General features: G+C 37.2%; 1 protein-coding gene across 1 annotated transcript in view; it reads right to left on the bottom strand.

The window, feature by feature from the left end:
- The window catches only part of MBD5 (methyl-CpG binding domain protein 5), a 54560-nt gene that overhangs the window by 6034 nt on the left and 24122 nt on the right, over positions 1-24404 (bottom strand). The window contains exons 6-8 of the mRNA XM_007454550.1: positions 21833-22044; positions 16896-18104; positions 6340-6413 (exon numbers count right to left, since the gene is read on the bottom strand). Coding sequence (XP_007454612.1) covers positions 6340-6413; positions 16896-18104; positions 21833-22044 — 1495 coding nt within the window. The remainder of the gene's footprint in view (positions 1-6339; positions 6414-16895; positions 18105-21832; positions 22045-24404) is intronic.

Below are 24404 nucleotides of genomic sequence, written 5' to 3' on the forward strand. Positions count from 1 at the left end.
AAAAAAAAAAAAAAAAAAAAAAATTGACTATGTAAAAGTTCTAAATATCTAAAAAGAGGTAAAATGTTTCAGTGAAAAACCATCAGAGAATCTTGGTTCTCTCACCTTTAATAACAAAAATAGCTAGTATTTATTGAAAAGTTTATATGTGCCAAGAATTGTATTAAATCTTTATATACATTATTTCATTTAATCCTTATAACAATCTGATGAAGTAGGTATTATGACAACTGTTTGTACGCAATACTGCATGACTTTTTAGGGAAAATTGGTGAAACCAACTGCAATTTTATAGCGAAGAAGATGGATATTTAACTACAAATAGTTTTCAAAAGTAATAGAGTCATAAAAATGTTTTCCCTAACTATGAAAAATTACAGTGACATCACCATTAAAGAATAAAAATAATTCAACATTATTTGTTGACTAAATAGACAAAATTTTAGGAGTTTGTGATTTCATTCTTCAACAAGATATTTAAAATGTTTATAAACACCTTGTATCAATTTAAGGTAATTAGTATGTTTTTCCTTTGACAAACTTAAGTAGTTATTAGAGGGTGAAATGACTACTTTTGGAAGAGAGAATAAATATGGAGATGTGGCGCAGGAAATTACATGAATACATCATTGGAATCAAGAGGTAAAGAGAGTTTCCCAGATGTCAAATCTGCATACTAATTTTTACACTAGCTGGTCAAGTCAGGAAAAAATGAGCTTAAAAGAGGAAGAGAAAGCTCCATGAGTCCATGAAATGAAAAATTAGTCAAAATTCAGTCCTCTAGTCCAGAGGACCTCTTTATGGAGTCTCTTCTACTATTCTCTCTTCCCCACTGACATTTAATAGTAAACATTTTTACTGATGGACACTCTAAAAGCTACTTGATTAAGCAATAGATGTTCATATAATCACATTTCTAGTTATTGACGGAGATAATTGCCACTTACCTTCACTGCCTACATTGTCACACATTACCCTTATCCTCATTAGTTAAAAAAAAATAGCCAGGTACACATCTGTGAATGGTATGAGAAATAAGAGGGAAATGAGAAGTGCACGTTGCTCTGGACTATCAGTTCAGAATTTAAGCAACTCACTTCATGTAGAACAGAACAAACTTGGATAAGACATAAATGTCAAGAAACTTCTATTGTAAAACCTAATCCATAGGGAAAGTATGCAGATTTAAGAAAATTCAACACATGAGAGATCAAGGTGGTGGAGTGCAAGGATACTGAACCTACCTGCACACCCCACCCCCTGCCCCAATGAATATATCAAAAGTACAACTATTTGTTGAGCAACTCTCGCTGAAAACGACCTGGAGACTAGCAATAATGACTCCTCTACAACAAAGACTGTAGAGAGAGGTCCACATGGAGTCTGGTAGGAAGGGGGGAGAAGATATCTGGTCAGGAGTCGCACACAGAAGAGGAGGGGGCATCACCAGCTTGGAGATCCTCCCTGGGGAGCATGGGGCTCAAGCCACATTCAGGCACCCCAGCCCTGGGATCCAACACTGGGAAGATGAGCCCCTGAGCTGGTTTGAAAACAAGTGGGGCTTACTGGAGGGCTGTAAGAAACCAGGACTCCGCTCTTGAAGAGTGCATGCACAGACTTGCTTACCCCCCCGCCACACACACACACACACACACGCACACGCACACATACACGCACACGCACGCGCGCGCGCGCGCACACACACACACACGCACACAGCAGAGAGACAGCATATTGGAAACAGCCTGGTGTTTTGGCTGGCTTGTCAGCACACTCCCTAGCCTTCACTGGGTTGCTGCTCCAGCCCCTCTCGCTCGGGCGCTGCTCTCCACTAGAGCAGGGGCTGCCATTGCCAGTGAGAGTGCACACTTTTAGAGGGAATGGAGCCCGCACAGACCCTCTGACCAGGGCAGAGGCAGCCATTGCCGGTGCGCGTATCCCTGACCACATCTGAAGGGAGGAGAACTAGCTCGATATATCAAGTGAAGACACTACTTTAAAAAGATACATGTACCCTAATGTTCATAGCAGGATTATTTACAATAGCCAAGATGTGGAAGCAACCTAATTGTGTCCATCAACAGATGAATGGATAAAGAAGTAGTATGAGAATACCACTCAGCCATAAAAAAGAATGAAATTTTGCCATTTTTAACAACATGGATGGACCTGGAAGGTATTACGCTTAGTGAAATAAGTCAGAGAAATACAAATACTGTATGTTTTCACTTACATGTGGAATCTAAAAAAAAAAAAACAAAGAAAATGAATGTAACAAAACAGAAACAGACTCACGGATACATAGAACAAACTAGTGGTTACCAGTAGGGAGGGGGTGGGGTGAAGGGCAAGAGAGGGGAAGGGGATTAAGATGTATAAACTACCAGGTATAAAATAAGATACAAGGATATAACATACAGCACAGGGAATATAGCCAGTATTTTATAATAACTTTAAACAGAGTTTAATCTATAAAAATATTGCATCACTATGTTGTATACCTGAAAGTAATACTGTAAACCAACTATATTTCAATTTTAAAAGATAAAGAAAATTTAATACAATAAGTATCATTTCTTGGTTTTAAAGTAAAAGTGTGATTTATGTTATTACTTTATCACTTTCCAGATTCATAAAAATAAGGTTACTGAACAAATATATATGTACATATAGGCAGAAGATTTGATCCTTACTTAAAATCATACCTAAAAGCTATGTAATCTTTTTCTTTAATGAAGCTATTTCCTCTTTTAAGTAGAAAATGACCCTGAGTGATTCTTCAATGAATACATTAATATTTCTTTTGTGATTAGGCTGTAATAAGCACATCACTTTAAAGATATTTATTTATTGTACAGTTTGACTTGATTATAGGATATTGAGAATTAAAATGACTACACAATGGTCTAAATGTCTAATATGGTGATAGAACGTTTCAGCTGGCAAAAACACGTGATGATTTTGTTTGTTTCAACTGTATCTTTACAATAAAAATAACTGTTTACTAAATACCACGTGCCAAGTAATAGGTTAAGGTTCTCTTTATAACAATTCTAAGAGGTTGGAATTAATATCCTCATTTTAGAAATGAAGAATTTAGGCTCAGAGAGGTTAAATAACATACCCAAGGGTACACACAGCTATGTAGTGACGGAAACAGGATTTCAACTCAGGCCAAAAACCAACTCCCCTACCCTCCTTTCTGATCACTATTCCCATCTCCTTCATTATCTCTAATAAATGTTCAAGTGCCCCAGCGTTCAATCCTTAGCCCACTATTCAAAGTGGTAATATGTGACTGCAGTCAGTTTTACATAATCAAATACCACTTCTTCCCAGTTTCAGACTTGTACCTGTGGGATCACAGGTACCTCACACTGCACTCAACAGTTTTCTCCTGTGCTCCCCATTTCAGTTTCCACTACCCATGAAGTCACCCAAGCTAAAACCCTGAGAGTTGTCCTTGATTGCTTGCTCTCCCTCACATTCCAACCAAATCACCATGATGTTCTGTCAGTTTTACCTCCTATAAATATATCTTGATCATATTCCTTCTCCTCCATTCTCATGGCTCCCCTCCTGGTTTGAGTCCTCATCCTCCCCTGTCCTCTGACAAGGCCTCCTAAATGGATGCCCTTGTCTCCAATACTGTTCTCCTAAAATTTATCCTCCATATAGCTATATCTAAAGTGAAAATCCAACCACCTGTCCCCTTCAGGGACTTCCAATAACATAAAGACCCACGAGGCCTTACTAGGCCCTTTATGGTGTGGCTCCTGATTACATCTTTGGCTTCATCTTTTACAGTTTCCTGTCCCCTACATCCAACTGCTGATACTATCTAAATGCTATCTCCCACCCCCACCCCATCATCCTCGTTTCCTTTGTCTGGCTAATACCTATGCAGTGTGTAAGGTTTGGCTCAGCTATTAGCTCCTCTAGGACGTCTTCCATTACCTGAGTTTAATGCCACTTCTCTGTGATCCCAAAATATACTATACATATTCCTGTCATTGCAACTTTAGCATCTTAATTATTTGTTTCTACATCTGCCTCCTTCACTAAACAGTGATGTCCAGGGACTATAGCATTGTGCCTGGTTGGCACAGGTTTTTTGCTAAATTAATCTCCTTAAATTGGAGAATAAATAAATGATTAAATAAATAAATAAGTGATTGGGTTCAACATATCATTTATCATTATGTAACCTTCAACTAATTATTTAAGCTATTTCGGTCTGAGTGTCCTCATCTATAAACGGGTTCAGTAATTCTGGCCCATCTTCTGATTGGGAGAATAGAAAAATGGATTTTAAATCATATATGCAAAATGTAGAGCATTCTACTAGGCATTTATAAGCCAAGTCAGTTTACTTAGACAACAGTCTGATAAACAAAACTGTTTTGCTTCATATTTTTGTCTTTTACCTCTCCAATCCATACTCTTAAGTTTATGGTTTCATGAGAGTCCCTTTAGATAATGCCACTTAGGACTCGTATAAATTCACCAGAAATAGTAAACTGGCTTTGAGGAAAAATGCTTAAACTGCTGTTTGTTACTCATTACCTTTCAGAAATTGCTTAATAGCAAATTTATGGGGAAAATACAACTCATTTCAAGGCAGTATATCTAAATATTTGGAGGAGTTATTTTATTTCTGTGTTATCAACAGTTTTGGATATATTGCACATAATCCAGCTAACTGGCATACCTCACCGAAGAAAAGATTTCAGGGATATTTTACATCCAATAAACAAGTACTATCGGGCTTCCTTGGTGGTGCAGTGGTTAAGAATTTGCCTGCCAATGCAAGGGACACGGGTTCGAGCCCTAGCCCGGGAAGATCCCACATGCCACGGAACAACTAAGCCCATGCACCATAACTACTGAGCTTGAGCTCTAGAGCCCGCAAGCCACAGCTACAGAGCCCACATGCCACAACTACTGAAACCTGCGCGACTAGAGCCTGTGCTCCGCAACAAGAGAGGTCACGACAATGAGAAGCCTGCCCCCGCTCACCGCAACTAGAGAAAGCCCCCGCACAGCAACGAAGACACAACACAGCCAAAAATAGATAAATAAATTTATAAAAAATAAAAATAAAAAACAAGTACTATTGAATATTCTAAAGCAAATGGCCCACTGAAAATTTGTGACGTAGGTAGTTTGCAATTTCCCTCCTTTCATCCAGACCTTGTATGAATTTTATAGGCTTTATTCTACTACTAAGCTCTGCATTGTGTCACTGCAGTCAGAATAGAGGGGAGGGGACTTGCCTCACTGTGTGCCTTATCTATAGTGAATCTGGCAATTCACTTGCCCCTCACACAACCAGTGCCAACATGCTACCTTCCAAAGGAGTCCCGAACATAGGAGCACAGGAGTTTACTCCTTGCAGCTGGCATCTTTTTGAGACATTCTAGTGAGGTGAAGACAGTCTCCCCAAGATTTGTTGAGTTCTAAAATTTTAGCTCTGGCAAGAATTACTGAAGACACCACTAAGAGAATGAGTGCCCTTTAATAGATATTATTATCATTATATAAGTCTTTTATACAAGATATACTACTAATCATTATGTTTCATAATTCTTAGATGTTGGATAATATGAAAATTATAGTAACTGAGCATGTGTATTGATTATATACATATTTAAAATAACTTTCCATGTACATATACAGAAGCACATTTATAGTTCTCTACCTTAAAATGAAATAATAGTTATGATATATAAAACTACATTGCATTACAGTCAAATTGTGTTTCAAACATTATCTACTTGTCCATACTACATTTACTCAGACTATAAAGATCTAGAAAAAATTGAATAATAATAATGTCCCAAAGTTCAACTTATTATTATAATTCCAAAGAAAGCCTATTGCCCCTGCCCCAAGAAAAAATAATGATTTACCATCACTTTGACTAACAGTTAATCTGCCAAAGTTATTCACATGTGCACAACTAGGGCTGAGGGGGTATTCCCCCTCCCAAAGTATTTGAATTACAAAGGGATATACTTTTGCTACACTTTCAGAGACTAATTGCTACATGTTGAGAATATTAATCATATTTCCTTTCCCATTAAATGTGAGGGATGGAGATGGAAGGAGTAAGGAAAGAGCTGATGAAGTGGGAAACCCCACACACAGTATAAATTGTTAAGAAAATATTTTCTGTGTAGCTAATTTATCTATAATGGTCCTCTTGGATGATAACTATTAAGCAGTACTTAGGCAAGAACCAAGATGGACAAAATCAGTGAGATTTCATTGTCCCTTTGAAGGAAAACCAGTAAATTATATCCTTGAAAAACAAAACAGAAAAAAAATAGTGCTTACTTTCTGTTTCTTTTCCGGGCTCGGCTGTAAGCTTCTAAACCTTCTGTTAGTGTCTTCAACTTCTCGGGCTCCACCTGAGTGAAGGCATGAAGACCAAACCACATTACCCAGACCTGCAATTGTTAACAGTGTGTTTATTTTCCTGCTGTACAAGCAGGTGCTGCACTGGGGGAAGGGAGGCTTAACTCTCACTGCCCTGTCAAATGCTCTGTCCTCACTCCAGCAGAGGTTGATTCTGCGGCTCCCAGGATGCAACATCAGGGGAAATGAAAGACTGGCTTTCAAAAGTGTCAACATTTTCAAAATAATGTTTTAAGAACAAAACTTGGAATTTAAATAACCTTCATTTCACAAAATCATATAAACCAGAGATCCTGGTTTGCTTTCTGCACTGCCTGATGCTCAGCAATTGCAAAGCTGTATTTCATTAGGGATGAACAAGAGCAGTGGTTAGTGAAGGGGGTGGACTTTGGAGCCAGCAGATGGAAGTCTGAATCCCACCTCCTCACTTTCTAGCATGAATAAAACACTTAAATTTCCTGAGCCTCAGTTTCCTCCTCTTTAAAATGAGGACAATAATACCTACCTTCCTGCTAGAATCGCTGTGAGAATTAAAATGCAACAAGTCACGCTGAACACTTAGCTAAGCAGAGAGCAGCTAGTGTTACTCAGTATGCGTTAGGCTCTGCAGAGGCCAGAGAACGAGTGGGGCACTAAGCTGCACGTACTCCTTAATGTGGGAAGAGGGTGTTGCTACACCTGATGGGCGTGTCCTCTCCCCTGTCCTGCTCCACCCCCACCCCCCCCCGCCAGCCTAGGTTATGTGACGTCTGCTATCTCATCGCAGTGTGCCACTAAATGGTGGCTGGGGGATTAGTGGGGAAGGGGAGGTGCAGCCTTTGCCACCTGTCCCTTATAAACTCTTTCATGGTTCTTGAAGCCACTTCTCCTAAGAAAAGCAATTAATAAATAGGAAATGTTGTATGTGAATAAAAACACATTTAGAAAAACACTGCTACTTTTATTGATCTTGAACACAATCTGAGTAGAAAGAGTACTGCTTGCTGTGTAAATATAGCTTCAAAGTAAGTCCCCCACCATCCCTTAACCCAGTTTTTCCCTCATTCCTACACTACTTTTGTATAAAAATTCAGAGGTTGCCAAAACGCCTAGTGGGTAAGAAAATTTACACTAATAAGCAAGGAAATGATTAACTTTTGTCTTTAAATCTTCCTGACTCATGAACACCATTCATAAATAATTTTTCTTTGACCCCTTCAAATCTAGTGCACAGTAATGATTAACAAAGGGTCTCCATTATCAAGTCTGAAAACAAGCATTTCTAATTACTCAGTGAGAAAAACAGTCAAATAATGGAAACATTTTCCTTTTCATGACTTCTGTATTTTGTCCCAAAGTATCCAAATGTTTTATATACACATGTTCATTGGGGATGCCTAATCTATTGTGCCAGAACAAGAGAGAAATTTGTTCCAGTAACAATTCTACAGGAGTGATGAAGTGTCTTATTGGGACTGGAAAAGCTTAAGTAAGATGAATATATCCATGCGTTGTTTTTTAAAAAAAAGTGCCTGGATACCTTTTCACATTTCACATTAGAAATGAGGTTCTATCTTGAATTCACTCACACAAAGAAAGTATGAAAGATATTTCACACATTTATGTAATTTATAGCTAATTCTGCTTATATTTAAATTATTTTCTTGGCAGCCAGGAGAAAGCTCTCCTGTAACATAAACTTCTGTTAGACACAAACTGGTGTAGTGAGAGATCTCAGCAGGGATTGACGCAACAGAAAGCAGATTCACAGTGAAACAAGGCAACACATCACAACGAAAACTTACCCAATTGGTTTTAATTTTAAAAACTAAGTTAGGTTGAACTACTTTAAAAAAATCATCTATTTTTGTTTTTAATTAAGAAATAAGGGGCAGTAAAAGCATTTCTTGTTCATTTATTATGTAGAAGGTACTGTTTTATTATTTAATGTGGTAATACTGCACACTAGTATTGTTTTGTCACTTTACAGATGGGACTAAGTGAGTTTAAGCAACATGGCCAGCACTGAAACTCAGATCTGACTCCAAAGCAACCTCTCTCCACCACATCAACTCTAATATACATTGAAATATACATAATATATATAGGTATATATATAAATATATACACACACATATATACACATGTAGGTATATATGTATATACACAATACTCAAAAAATTAGGTCAAATTATTTTAAATCCAATTATAGTTTTATAGATATTTAGATGATACTTGCTCAAACTTATCTTCAAAAATTTTTTTATGCTTGGATAATTTTCTGGTGATTTTTTTGAACTAATTCTCTACCATGATTTCTTCATTTAAATATGCCTCTAAGGTTCTATGGTATCTCATAATAAATTACATTATTTATAAAGGATTCAATGACCTTGAAAGAGAAAGCAATGACGGTGCTTTCTGAAACTAAATATAAGTAAGACACACATCACTCTGTATTTCTGAGATGACAAGATCATACATATCCACAAGTAAATGTTTAGTTTATTTGGTTTCACAATTTTAGTACTCTTCTGTATTATGAAATATAATACATGAAGTGGGTGTGTTTTTTCTGGGGAAATATTCATCTACTTACACAATATTCAAGAAAGTCTTTAAAGATACCCCACCACCACCACCAAAGGTATCAGAGAACAACAAAATAAATTCCATCTCTAGTCAAATAGAAATTATATTTAATGATTTAATGAATACTCCCTCATAAATTACTTAGCTAACTGGTAAATGAAGAAAGTACTGGGAATCAAATACATAAATATAACATTAAAAAGATTAAACACATACATATTTTAAAATAAAACTTACACTGAAGGAGCAAGTAATTTAAGACACTATTTTAATCTGTAATTTCATAATCTTATATTCCTGTATATCCAAAAGGCAGAAGCTCCATAAGTTGATTCCTATCTTGGTGAGTAACTGGGGGAGAACTTTATAATGTATCTTTACCAATAATCTGCCAACATATTCTTATTCTAACAGTGATGATGCTAACAGTAATGGCTATCATGGTATAACTCTGCACATACGTCATTCTAGAATTAGAAAAAGATATCCAGAACTTATATGTATTTATAGTACATATATTACCTCACGTATCAATATACACATATGTTGAATCCTAAATCCCTTCTTTCATTCACTCAGATTCTTCAGATATAATAATTCTTTGACATAAATCATCCTGTAGTCTGTTCCATAGGGTTAGAAACATACCCATAGAGCCAGACAGTATTATATGGTGGAAGTTTGAGTTTTCTGAACAAGTCTGAAGCTCTGGTTGCTTATTCTGTTCAAAAGGCACGTATTAAACATTTGGTAATTTAATTAAGTTTGATCTGGGGTCAGCACAGTAGCATGTAGTGTATCTCAGAAGTAAGTCTATGACAAAAGGAGACACAAACATTTCAGAGAGCCAAAGTGACCCTCTGAAAGCGAGGTATAGTATGTATTAGAAGAACCTGGACCAAAGATCCTAGATCACTTTTGAATAGAGCCAGTTAACTAGAGAAGATGTCAAAACTCCCCGCAGGTTTTAATCCCTGATAACAGGATTAAATCTCTTGGTGATTACTTTGCTGGTACTTAGGGCTGAGGCAAAGCTGTCACACAAAGGTCAAAGGATAGAGCAGAGCCACGTCACAGATTTCATAACAGAGATAAAACAGCTGACCTCAATCGCCCCTTTTCATTCTTCACTTCCCATCCCATTTCTACAGTGTCATCAGCTCCTGTTGTTGGGGGAATGGTATCATGCAAAGAGTACTAAGCTTAGAGTTAGGAGACCAAGGTTGAGGCCTGGTTTAACTGCTTGTGACTTGTGCCCTTAGGAATGCCACTTCCCTGAGCTCCAAATGGAAATAATTGTGCACATCTTTATGGAGAGGATCTAAAAAGATTATAAATAGGAAGGTGCTTTATAAACACCAAAGCAGTCTTTCCCAAAGTGCCACCAGTAGCATGTGAAATTGTTTTAGGTGGAACATGGACAGACCTTTAATCATTTTTAATAGTTATATACCCATATAAATTTATATTAGAAAAATACGAAAACATTATACCTGTGATTTCACATATATCTTAGAATAAGACTAGAAGTTATTTTTAAAGTGGCTTGAATAGTGCCTACATAATACGTGCCCAAAGTATTTGTTGAATGAATAAATAAATGAGTAAATGAATTTGAAGAAAAATTTTAACTAATAGTACAGGTACCATGTGACTTGAGCTGAAGTCTGGGAAATGCAGTTCTGAAGCAATAAGCAAATAGGAGGCATTTATTAGGTTTGTTGTTATCAAATATTTATTAAATAGTAACTATTTTAATAGTAACTATTTTAATCTTCAAGCTGAAAATGTCTTGCTAACTTAAGTGCAATATTTCAACAGTTTTGCAAGTATGGGAATTAATGATAAACAAATAATTTGGGGGTAAAAAATTGACTCACCTGTGACAGAAAGGATGAATCTAATTTTCCAACAATAGCACTTAAGGAAAAATCCATAAAGTGAATCACAATTTTTTTCAAAGGGACTAAGCAAATCCACATTATTACAGTTTTAGTCAGTGGCACTATCTGAGGCTTTTTCTTGGTTTCCTTTCCTCTTCAGTTCAGATAGCAGCGTTTTTAAGTACTAGAGAATTATACTATAGGACTAGAGTAAATCTATTCTAAATATGACAATACATTTCATATAGATCCATATGACATATAGAATTAAATGTTTTGAATAAACTTGTACTTCTAAGGATACACTGTTTAAAAGTCCATATAACAGAAGCATGTATTTGCCTCATACCTGAGATTTCATTTGCTACTAACCATATGACAACTGTATTAACAATCTCAAGAATTCTGTGCTTGGTCTCAGTTATCTATGAATGGAGACAGTCCTCCTTTTCCTCTTTAATCTTTCTCAGAAAAAAAAAAAGTTCATGATATTCCACAATTTACTAAAGTTTACCTAAGCTTTGTACTCAGTTTAGTCTTTTCCCTAATATTCGTATTTTTGGTGTTACCTAGTTTTTCATGTTTATTACCTTTCAAATTTTGATCAGGCACTGACTTTGTTTGCCTGGATTTTATCTTGCTTATTCCTTTGCAAAAACTATTTTGCTCCTTTCTCAAAAAGATTCTGTTGCTACAGAGCATTGATTGCCCCAGCCGCCCCACCAGCCAAAATGCAGCCAAAATATTGTGGATATTGACTGGGTATAGAGAAAATAATTCATTTCCAGAAGTGGTTAAGAAAATACACAAGGCAAAGGGAATACACAAAGAACACTTTCAACAGAGAACGATAGTACCAAAGAATATAAATAGTTAACACTGATAATCAAGCCCAGAAAGAATGTTCTTCAAAGTAACAGTGTTTAAACCTCACAGGAGGGCATACCTCCCAAATTTAGTTCCCAGGCTCAATTTCTTAAGTTACACATCCCCAGAATGCCACTGTAAACTATCTCTGGTTTTGCTCCATACCATCAAAACGTGAGTGCATGTGATACTGAACTGACATACAGAAAGTGATTGTGTCAAAAAAAATTTGGCATGAGTTTTAATAATGATGAGTTCTTTCTGTTTTAAACAACCATTCAGAGAGCTACTTTAACCTCTACCTGTCAAATATAACCATGTGGAAAAAAGTCAAAATGTGAGTCTAGAGAATGAGCACCCTACCCATTGCTTTTAAAAACGTCTTCATTTAACCAAGTGGTGTTGAACCAACATGTAGAACTTTTCTGGGTAATCAGGAGATGTCTCTACCTGTCCAACAACAACAAACATTTCACTGAAAGGAAACATTTTGGTGCCAATATAGAAATAAATTCTTTCCTAAATTTGGCTTGAGTCAGAACACACATCGAATGTAACAATGAAATATGAAGACCAATGGGACAGTGTGCAAAAAGAGTAAAAATAATCTACTCAGAAAAAAATAAGAATTTTATTTTTTGATTATTACTTGATAGTCAATCCTTTTAGGCTAGTTAATGTAAGGTCAAAGATGGTGGATGATAATTACAAAATATATCTTAGAAAAAAAGAGCATTTTTCCTGTTTTAAAATAGTTATTGAAATAAATACATAAAAATAACCATTACCCCCCATAGTTTCACAGGCTTAAAATGTTTGTACATCATAGTGTATAGGTATAATGCCAGTGGAAGCCATTTTCCTTTCCAAGAATTCCTTAATACTGTGCCAAGATCTGGCAGTACATTTCTCCAGCCATGACTAAGCACTGAGGTCTTACTCTCGGCCACTAAATCTGAAACCATAAAGGGTTCATGGCTCAGATAGAAGCTTGTACCACTTCTTTAGAAAAAGTATAAATATCTTCTAGAATGTACTTCGTTACAAACTGATAGTCAAAGGAAAAAAATGAATTAGTAAGGAGATACCACTTCCTGAATGGTATTATATAAGGCACATAACATCCTTCGGTGCTGTCACATAGCTTCAATGTTGGGACAGTATTATATAGGGGTGATTCAGTGCAACTTTACACAGACTGTTAAAAATCTCTACTAATTATTGTTGAGTGTTTTGTGGGGTAGGAAGGTAGAGGAAGAAAGTCTGAGTTTATAGTGTTTAGAAACATTGAGGAGAGGGGGACTTTCAAATTCACTCAACAAACTAAGTACTTTAAAATGCTTCCAAGTAGAACTCCTGCTTAAAATGAACAGCTAATAGTAACTTATAATCACATATGCCAATTTGTATGCAACGTCCTGAGGTTCAGAAAAAATAGTTATAAACTATTTCATTCATTAAATATGTTATTATTATCCTTTCACCCCCAGCCTGGTTAGTAAGTCCTTTTTACACAGATAATGCATAGGTAAACAATAATGAAGGTCAAATGATCACAATTCTATAATGGTGGAATCCAAATTCCTAAGGTTGTTTAATACAGTGCTTGCTTCGGCAGCACATACACATAAGGTTGTTTAATATAGACAACAGAGAGGAGGAGGCTAACTTTTACTGAGCCTCTTTTGTGTACCATCTATTTATGGTAATGCATTTAATTCTTAAACATCATTCTGAGTAGGAATTAATATTCCCACTTGAGCAGTGAGGAGATTTCAGCTCTGGAGATTAATATACCTATTCAGGACCATTTAGGTAACTGGCAGAGGTGCGTTTAAGCTCACACAAGAATGCCCAAAGCCCAGGCCTCTTTTTTGCCACACCTGGCTTTCTCTCTAGTTCTCTGAGGACTGTGCTCACAGTATTTGATATTTAGAAATCATACCTCCTTGAAAGGAATCTCAGAAATTGCAGGACATTTCTAATGCATTATTAGTAATTCTGCTACATTTAACACCCCATGGAAGATTAAAAATATCTTTCTAAAATCATAAGCTGACCAAGTCATTTACTATCATGACAAACAGTTGGCTAAAGTATCAGGTTATGGACAACTTGGAGATCTCAGCGCCTGCTCCAATCACAGCCCTGACCTCTCAGTCCGGAGAACACTCATGCAACCTGAAAACATGAGAGGGGCCTGGCTTGCTCTGAACTAGTAACCTGCAATTGTGTTCATTAATTATTATTATTTTTTCTACTTTGCCTGCTTCCAAAAAGAATTTGAAGTGACTTGCTGAGAACAAAGATTGTAACAGAAATCAAATGATAAGTTTGTGAGATGTGAGGGATGGGAGGAGGTAAGATAATAAATCTATTCTAAAACTTGAGTTAACACAGATTTTATCTGGTGGGATCTGACAGAATCTTGGATTAAGTTACATACTTGGGTGGACACAGAAATACTAGTATGAAAATCTGAGAGGCTAAGAAGGTTTTAAATAATCATGTGTAAGCAAACTATTTAGCGAACCTTTTCTTCTGAGATACTACAGAGACACATACTGGGGGAAATGGTCCCACATTCCACATCAGCAAGACGGAATTAATAAGATTTTACTATAATAAACAAATAGTTTATGAAGTCAGTCTCTGTCTTCCTCTCGACTTCATTAAAATGTCAGGCAGTATATGGAAGGAAACCTAATACACTGCTTACCTTTCTAAAAGCGGAAGTCTAGTTATAAACGTGGAAGACTTTATCCAATATCGTGAGGACTAAGGCATTCTATGTAAATAAAATTTACATCATAATTGGTTCACAATTTTAAACCAATTTTACTGTAAAACATGTTTTATAGGAGATCTTTTCAAATAGATCATGCTTTGTCTTACACAGATATTAACCATAGTTTAATCTTTTCTAGGTAGACCAGGATCACCAAGACATGAGGCAGAGGACATCTGGCTTGAAGTCAGAGAGATCTGTGTTTGAAATTTCACCTTTCTTGGTATTATCAACTGAGAACAGGGTTTGGCTAGCTGGGCATCATTAAATAAGGTATGAGGAAGCCCTTCCTTTGTTTGGTGAACTATAGGGGGAAAAAAGGGTTTGTGAAATAGCACTTTGTTTTTTTATGTGCAAAAGTGAGGTAGGTCCTGAAAAGACCAGAGGTTTTTTTTAAATGTTAAGTGCCCTAGAGCTTTTAAGGCTGTTATACCTTGATTTTTAATGACAGATAAATATTTCATGTGTTATCATTAATATTTTATTATAAATTTTCAGTTTTTCACCTCTAAATGTTTGCTTTCAATTACTTTTTCTGATTTACCGGAAGTATTTTTAGTGTATCTTGATATCAAGATTTTGATATCAAAGTTTTGAGAATGCAAAATTACAATGTCAGCCAATGGGAGGGGGGATATTTGAATTTACAGAAACAATTTTATGCTCTCTATTAGGAATCCACCTAGTGTCTATAATAAAGAAGAAGAATCTGGATTTTTGAACCACTTTTATAGTGACTGAAAATCAGTTGAATATTTAAATAAAGTAAAATAAATGTTTCTTGGACTCTTAGATAATGATTTTTTTTTTTACGTGCATCTTCTTAAACATTAGTGAGGAACTCAAATCTCAGGAATTTGCTAACACAGACTAAGCAGAAGATTAGGACCACTGTTTAATGTGAAATGTGTTGAAAGTACATGCCTTTATTCTCCTGAGGACATAAAAAGATATTTAGACAAGTCATTTAGGACAGGAAGAATGTTTCCAGGAAAGGGAGGCCATAATCTTTTCCTTAGTTAAGCTTTTTTTGGTAAAATGGCACACAAAAAAGACTTGGTTTCATTTGCACAGAGATTATAAAACAGTTTAATGTCTACATCTTGTATGTGTAGCAGGTCCGTTTATATCATAAAAGCCCAGTTTTGCTGTTTCTAATTATATTTTGAATAAACTGTCAAAAATATTTAGGTTTATCAACTAAAGAATGATTGTCTGGTCTCAGAGAGATTAGAGAATAAAATGTTTTGTGAATAGGAGTATGGAATTCATTTTCTTATCAAAGGTAGAAACATTATGCCCAGAGTGTATCCTGACAAGTATATATTAGGCATTATAAGCAACGGGTTAAAGGACCTCCCGGTCATTTGGAGAAAGACAATCCTTTTATTGTGCTGGCAAGAATGCTTTTGGTTTCCTTTGCCATGAAACCTAAATGCCAGTGGAGGTTTGAGCAGAGTTGAAAGAGCTTTATACAATATACTCTTTAAGACAATAATATATACCTGTAAGAGGAATTTTTATTTCCTAAGGAGATGAAAAATTACATGTTTCTTCATCATATGTGGGGAATGTACATTATTATCTCCTCCTGCTCGGATATAAATTTTTCTATCTACTTTAAACATTCTGCATATTTCTTGCCTAGTGAGTCAATTCTACCAATTGTGAGGGGGAAAAAGAAGCTCAGAAGACCCCTACTAATTTCTTCTAAATTGAATGGTAGTTTCATGGAGAAGTTTTCATTTAATTTATGTGATCAGATTGTGTTAAGTAGAACCAGACTATGGGGTTAAACATTTCCATATGTTATAAAGACCCAGAACGTTTCCTGAAAGGAGACTCCATTCTGAACTCAGATGTTACCTGCTGCTTCCAGAAATGGCTGCAACTCCACCCCAATTTTACCCTCTCGCCAGCTCTATGTGTCACATGTCAGCATATGGGAGAGATGCAGTACCCTGACACTTCCTGCTGCCTGGGAGGACCCCTACCTCTGCCACACTGCTGGTTTCCAGCAACCACCATATTTTTTTTTCTCCCATCACTGCCACTTGCCTTCATTCTCTGTGTATGAATGAAGAATTAGGTACACGCAAGGATGGAAGGCAAAGTTAACAAAATTCTGGAAATCTGGTTCCTGGGTTAGAGCCACCCTGAGCCCTAGTGGGATCTACAAATGCTTCACAACTCACCCCTTGACGATATGACATTTTGGTGACTACAACCATCCCCTCTTCATTTTATGCTCCAGAAGTCTGTGAGACCTCAATGAGTCATGAAGAATCCAAAGTGATGATAACAAAAAATAATAATTGATATCTGAACAAAGGTTAGTATTTGACAATGGATAAAGATTGGTATACCTTCCCTTCCTCGGGGCTTTGTTGACAAGAACTGTGAACGTCGTCTTCTCTTACTAATTTTCCAGGCCAGGAAGTCAGTCCTTTGATTTGGCCCCAGACCAAGTCGCCAACGTTGAACGTCCTTGGCCTATAATGTATCAGTTCATTTGAAGAGGGGGAGTCTGGATTCCTTAGGTCATCTTCACTACTAATGCTTTTAGCGTCTGAAGGGCTAGGTACACACCCGTTAATGCTTTTGGCATTAAAGTCTCCATTGTAATGGATGTAGTCTTTGACCAGAGAACTTTCCAAACTATTTGAGGAGCTCGGAGATTGCTCCTCTAGGACCAGGTCTTGCTTTGTGGTGCTCAGCAGCTCTCCAAAGCCCCGACTCTGTCGAGGTCTGTTCCCATTGATGTGTGTACATCTTTCCACAGTGTTCTCTAGTCTCTCCTTAAAACTCATCATAGTTCTTTTGTAGTTATTATACCTGAAATTTTCCTCCAGAATTTTATCCCCTTGACAGTTTCTTGATGGTAACAGTATTGGGTGCTGTTCCCCAGGCAGAAATGGCAGTGTAGAGACATTGTTGAGTCTTTCGTGACAAGGACTATTGTGGATATGGCCTGGATGATCTAAAAATTCCTCACACTTCCACCTGTTTCGCTCCCCTCCAGGGCTTTGCTCCCCATCCCACTGTTTTTTAGATGTGTGGCAACTTGCCGACTTGAAATATTCAAACCCATCTCCTTCGTTTGAGTTTTTCCCATGGTCCAGATTGCTGGGCAGCCGAGCCCCTCTTACACTTCTCAGCCTACCATCATGATCAACACTGCCCATGTTTCGTCCATGAATGACCGCACTGACAGCACTGGGGAGACTTAATGGGTCACCAATTGAAGCAGTGAAGGCACTCATGGCACTTAGAGCTGGAATGGGGCTGATCTGAGTTGTACTGTTGACTGCAGTGGTGATGACAACCTGCATTCCTTTGCTGGCTGCATCAACAACTGCTTTGTAAATAGCATCTATGGAAGCATCACCTTGGCCACCCACAATGAGGCCATCCTTCACCTGTTGACCAAGAGATGGGTCAATCCGCGACTGCAACTCACAAGATGTATCTTGGAAAGGTGGAAGTGTAGTGTTTGGATTTTCGGGAAGTGCTGTGAGCCCCGGCTGAGTGCTTATTCTTTTGTTTAGGAGAGCTGCATCTTCCTGCATTCTCACCTTAAAGAAATAGACAGGAAGCAGTGAGAGAGAGAGAAAAAAATATTCAAGTCCTTAAAGAGAAACACCATAATTTTAAGATTTACCAGAAGACAAACAAATATAACAAGGAAGGCAATATAAAGAAAGAACAAGACTCAAAAATGAAATTAAAAGTCACTCTGTATAGAAAGGCTTATGTCTTGATTATATTTGGGTACTGTTTCTTTGATTAAAACATGTAACAGGATTTTTTTAAAAAATCCTCATTACTAAACACTCTCTAGGAAAACTAAAGTTGAGGTGGTTGGATACAAAATGTTTCCAGGTGGGCTTCCCTGGTGGCGCAGTGGTTGAGAGTCCACCTGCCGATTCAGGGGACACAGGTTCGTGCCCCGGTCCGGGAGGATCCCACATGCCGCGGAGCGGCTGGGCCTGTGAGCCATGGCCGCTGGGCCTGTGTGTCCGGAGCCTGTGCTCTGCAATGGGAGAGGCCACAACAGTGAGAGGCCCGCTTACCGCAAAAAAAAAAAAACCCAAAATGTTTCCAGGTGATGACTCCATGTTTTCAGTCATTACAGGTTTTGCAACTTGGAATTCAAAGAGAGAAACAAGTCTGTCACCAGCACTGCTCAAATTAAAAAGGAAAGCAGATTTAAAAATGATTTCTAACTTACTGATATTTCTACTGATCTAAGTGAAATACAATATAAGATAAAACAAAACAAAATACATATACCCCTTTCTTAACAATAAACTATTTCTGATAGGACACTAAATTTTTGAAGTCTTTAAATAGGGTAGTAATGCCTACTCTTGAACCTTACCAGGCCACTGCCTGAGGGACACCCCCATGCTGCCAACAGTGACAATGGCTCGCTACAGAGGTAATGCTTAATTGGGAAGAGGTGAAGGGAGGGAATGCCCGCCAGGGAAGAATATCAATACTCAGGACAGGAATGATGAGTGCAATTTGAAAAAGTCCACAGGTTATTCTAATTTCACCAACCTCAGCTAAGAATTGCTGCTATAGACCCTTGATACTTTGTATTTTTCCCCCACAGTGATCACTCCCTTCCTGTCTTTATATCCTTTCCTACTAAAGCAGAACCTAGGATCTATCAGCACATAACTACTCTCATGCCATTCTCCCCTTGTCTACACCTATCAGATAAAATCCCAATCTTGGATCAATTTAACTCCCTACCTTATATGTCTATATGTACAGTGAGGATGCTGAGTATCTATCCACAGGAACTTATGGCTTCCAACCACGGCTGGGGGCTTATGTTCCCATCAATCCTATGATTCTCTGGTTAGGTATCACTCCCTCTCACAACTATTCAGATATTTATCCACTTCCTCAAGCCAGCTGCTATACCATATCCCACAGTATTCTTAGTAAATGACCTTACTTAGAGATAATGAAGTTCACAGGTTAAGAATTCTCATAATTCTTATACTCTGCTATTCCCTGCCTTCTTGCAGCACACACTTCTCTGCAGTATATGTGTCCCTGATCCTGTCCTGCTTCCCAGTGTAAGAGGAGCCCCTTCTACTCTCTGAGAGTCGTCCTCCATTCATGTTCTGGATCCCAAGCCTCTCCTCAGTGATCTTGCCTTATCTGTTACCCCTTTTCTTCTTTATGTTCAATCTCTTCCACTTTTTTTGGTCTCTTTCCTTTAGCATTCACCTATGTGCGTGGCTTCCATATTTTAAAGGTTTGCATTCAACCTACGCCCGCCTTGGGGCACTACCTTGTTTCTCATATGTTCTTCATAGTTAAGTTTTTTTTTTTTTCTTGCGTTATGCGGGCCTCTCACTGTTGCGGCCTCTCCCATTTGCGGAGCACAGGCTCCGGACGCGCAGGCTCAGCGGCCATGGCTCACGGGCCCAGCCGCTCCGCGGCATGTGGGATCTTCCCGAAACGGGGCACGAACCCGCGTCTCCTGCATCGGCAGGCAGACTCTCAAGCACTGCGCCACCAGGGAAGCCCCATAGTTAAGTTTTTGAAAGAGTAATCCATACTCTTTCTTTTCTCATCCTTACATTCATTGAAGTCTGGTTCCTGCTCCCACAACCCCACCAAAACTGCATTCCATCAAGTCACTGGTGATGCTCTTACTGCTAAATCTAATGGAGTCCCTTCAGGCTTTACCTACCTATTTACTCAGTTACATGGTTGGGCACGTCCCCTTTCCTTTTAAATTCTTTTATTATATAAGACATATATGAACATTTTCTCATTGTCAGAAAAGAGAAAAGCTTTCATCACTTCCCCACCCAAATCTGTACTTTTGCATGCCACTCTGATGCCATTTCTTTCTCAGAAGTGATCAATGTTCTAGTGCATCCTTGCAGACGTTTTAATACCTTAAGGTGTGTAGGTGTATATCTAGTCTCCCTTCTTTCTTCCATTCCTTCCTTTCTTCCTGCCTTATTTCTTTCTTTCACATAAATGGTATTGTATTTTAGTATTGTTCTATAATACTACAGTATTGGAGCTCTGTAATCCTGTGGATCTTCTATACCAGATTATATAAATCTACCTAATCTTGTAAACTACTAGATAGATGGATATAGCATAACATATTTTACTATTTCCCTCCTGATGGTTGCTTAAGTGGTTTCTAATTTTTGACGCCACAAATCAAGTTGTAATGAACATTGTAGACTGTGCCCTTTTGTTCACATTTGAAGATTTCTCTAAAATAGATACATAAAAGTTGAACTTCTGGGTCAAAGGAGGTGTGTGTATATATGTGTGTATATGTATATGTATATGTATATATATATATATATATATATATTTTAAAACTGCTGAACTATCAAACTACCCTCCAAAAGGACTATATCAGCATATAATCAGACAAACGTATATCTGAAAGAATCTATTTTCCCACGTCTCTGTCAGCAAGGGATATCATCAATCTGATGAACACAGTAATGTTGCAATTTATATAACTCTGATTATTCTTTTCATGTTTATTACAAATTATTATTTAATTTTCTCTGAATTGTCTGTTCATTTCTATTGCTCATTTTTCAAATCAATTATCTTTTTTCTTCCTAATTTGTAGGGGCTTTAAAAATATTATGAATGGCAATTATTTGCTATTATTATGCAAGTATTTTCTGCCAGGTTGCCACCTGTCTTGAACTTTGTTTAGAATACCTTTGGTCATACAGATTTTAAAGTTTTATGTATTCACTTCTGTTACCTCTTTTCTTTTTGACTTCTTGGTTTTGTGTCTTGCTGAAAGAGGCTTCTCTACCCCAAGATTATTTTAAAATCTTCTATATTTTTTTCATGTATTTATTTAGTGTTACTCTTTCCATCCAACTCCTTAATCTACCATGAATTTATTCAGTTTGTAGAACTAAAAGAAGACCATGTGGCTGAAGCCAGGAAGAGAGTGGTGAGAGCTGGGGCTGGAGAGTGAGGCAGGGTAAGCATGTTAAGGATGTGGATTTTAATCATGGGAGCAATGGGAAACCACAAAAGGGTTTAACAGGGTAACATGATCAGTTTTTACTAACAGCTCCAAAAGAACCAGTGATATGCTTCAGACAAAATAAAATGCTTCACACAAAAAACTGGAATGTTTAACAATATTCATTATTGAGAAATAATAGTAAGTAAAGGTGAAAAGGTACATAACTACCTTCTTTCATCTCTTCCCACCCAATTAAGTAAAACAAATAGTAAATATTGTTTTCTACTAAAGTAACCCAGGGAAGGAGAGTACCTGAAAGTTTTGAAACAGACAAGCCATGGGGTTATTGTTAGCTGGGCAAGGAATTGTGGACTGTCCTTGAAAAGCCTGGAGATTCTGGTACCCCTGAAGAATCTGCTGCTGTTGCTGATTTGGAGGAAACATCTGATTGTTGTTTAACAGCGACTGTAGATGAGTCAGTTGATGGTTATTCAAAGTACTGTTTATTGAGGACATGTCACCTATAGTTTGAAAAACATAAAATATAAGTCAAATGTGATTCTTTGGAGGTCCTATGCCTATCTTTGTTGAGGATTCCTAAAACAAAAACTAAAAACTAGACTTACATGGTAATTCTTTTTTCTTTTTCTCCTCAAAGTCTTACTAAGTGGTAAGGAAAGAGTAGTTTTATTATTTAATTTCATCTTTCACAATTAGTGTTTTGATTTTGTATCATGGAGAGACAAGTTAAGTCTTTGGTCTATCCACTAGCCAATCCTTATATATTGATTTTCAGTGTTACAGAATTCCTTGAAACCATTTTTGTTAGAGCAACTACAATTAAAAGTTAAAATTAGTCCTAACTGCTTTAGCAAGCATAAGTATTTGACAAGATAGTTAAAACAAGTGGGTCTGACCAGGCCTGTTTACAAAATTTAGTTCTCAAGCCACAGTCATCAATAAATACCATCAAATAAAATCAGATTTGGTCTAGAAATATGTATTTTGTTTTGTTTTAATATGTATTTTCTATACAAAATATGTATTTTGTATTTTGGTTACCTAAAACTAAAATTGTAAAGAAAGCTAATAATACAAAAGGATTCATTGTCACAGTCATTAAAAATAAATATTATATAATCAGATAGGATTAGTTAATAACTACATTTATATTCAAAATTCAAAATTAACTTGTTTTGAAATTACACTGAAATTATTTTGAGGATAACGTGATAGAAATTGCCCTATAGCTTGAAATCTGTAAATCTGTAATGCTTTGTAGGTTACTTAACTACATTGATTTGACTGCCAAATAGAACTAATTAAACTTTTTTGTAAAGGTGTCCAAGAAATCTGGAAACATATTATTTTAAGATACTGAAGATACCCTTGACAATATCATGTATATTTGCCTATGTTTCCAGACTTTATGGACATCATCTCTATACTTTATATTACAATTACTCACATCAAACAGTTGAACATACTTGACATTATTTTCTAAATTTTTTGAGATAAGATAATCTACATAAAGGATTTTGTTTTTAAGCCACAAAGTTCTAAAGAATAATACTGTTTGAGAAAACCTAGCAGTAGCTATTGGGGCCTTCTGTTTCCTTGAACTTGGGCAAACTTTAACTTTGAATGTTATTATGCCTTGCTTCTTATTTTGCTGGATAAGCATTTAGTTTTGTTTATTTAGGGATCACATGGAAAAACACTTCCTCAAACCGTTTTCATCCACAGTGCAGCTGCTCATACTAACCCTGTGATGCCACACCAACTAAAATTCAAATACATGTTATTTTTACGGTGCACCTGTGCTTTAATTATTTGAAAAATAAGACTCTACTTGGCTTAAGAGAATGATGGGTAGGTTAGGTTTAGGTGGCATCAGAATTAGAAGAGAAAGCAGATTAAAATGATATTTAGTATTGCTAGAATAGGGGAAAAGGAAGAAGTCATTTTCATGTTTGTATAACTATGGTTGTGTGTGGGTGTTATTATATTTAGTTCCTTAAGCAAGCTGTGACATAACAAAAACATTTTTAAAAATAGTGTGACAAAATGGAGTTTTTTTAAAAGGAGAAAATGAATTAGAAAAACGTTTCTTTTGTAAAAATTTGTGAAAAAATTTAACTTACCAAGCAGACCTGTCCCCAGTAGAGGGTTAAGTAGCTGTGGCACCACAGAGTTACTGTTCAGTTTAGCTGGACCAGGTGTATTCCCAGCATTATTAGATATATTCAGCAATGTTTCTGCCATTGACACCACTGCTGTCCCACCAAGTGTTGAGACAGTCAGTGCTGCCACTGCTGATGATGTAGTGGTTGTGGTAGTGGTTGCCTGGGAAGAAGTTGCTATGGAAACCTCTGGATGATTAGCGGTGTTGGCCGATGCCGAGTTCAGGACACCTCCCAACAGCTGGGGATTCAAGGCCATTAATCCTGAGGCCCCAGTGACAGCTGGGAGGAACAGGGGGTTAAAAGTAGTGTCACTGCCTGCAAAGCTTGGTAAAGGGTTCCCCAGGGGGCTGGTTAAAAGGGTCTCAGCTCGGCTGTTCTCTGACTGATTGCTTGGCAAATGGTCTGGTGGGGCTGTCATCTGTGTTAATGAGGGTAAAGGGGTATTTTGCTGTTGCAAAAGATCTGAGATGGTCAGATTGAAAGATGGCAGGGGAAGCATGGCAGCTGCGTGGGCTTGGTTCTGAAGCAGGGCTGCTAAGAGTTGAAAGTGAACAGGCTGCAATACCTGCCCATCCATGTCACTGGAGAGAAAAGCTAAAGCAGCGTTTACATTCGGGTTGAGAAAACCTAAAGGGTGGAGGTTGATCTCAGACTTGCCTTCTCCTGCTGAAGGCTGGAGGATATTTTATAGATTCTGG

The sequence above is a fragment of the Lipotes vexillifer genome, unplaced genomic scaffold (assembly GCF_000442215.2).
Source record: "Lipotes vexillifer unplaced genomic scaffold, Lipotes_vexillifer_v1.1 scaffold335, whole genome shotgun sequence".
In the NCBI taxonomy this organism is placed as follows: domain Eukaryota; kingdom Metazoa; phylum Chordata; class Mammalia; order Artiodactyla; family Lipotidae; genus Lipotes; species Lipotes vexillifer.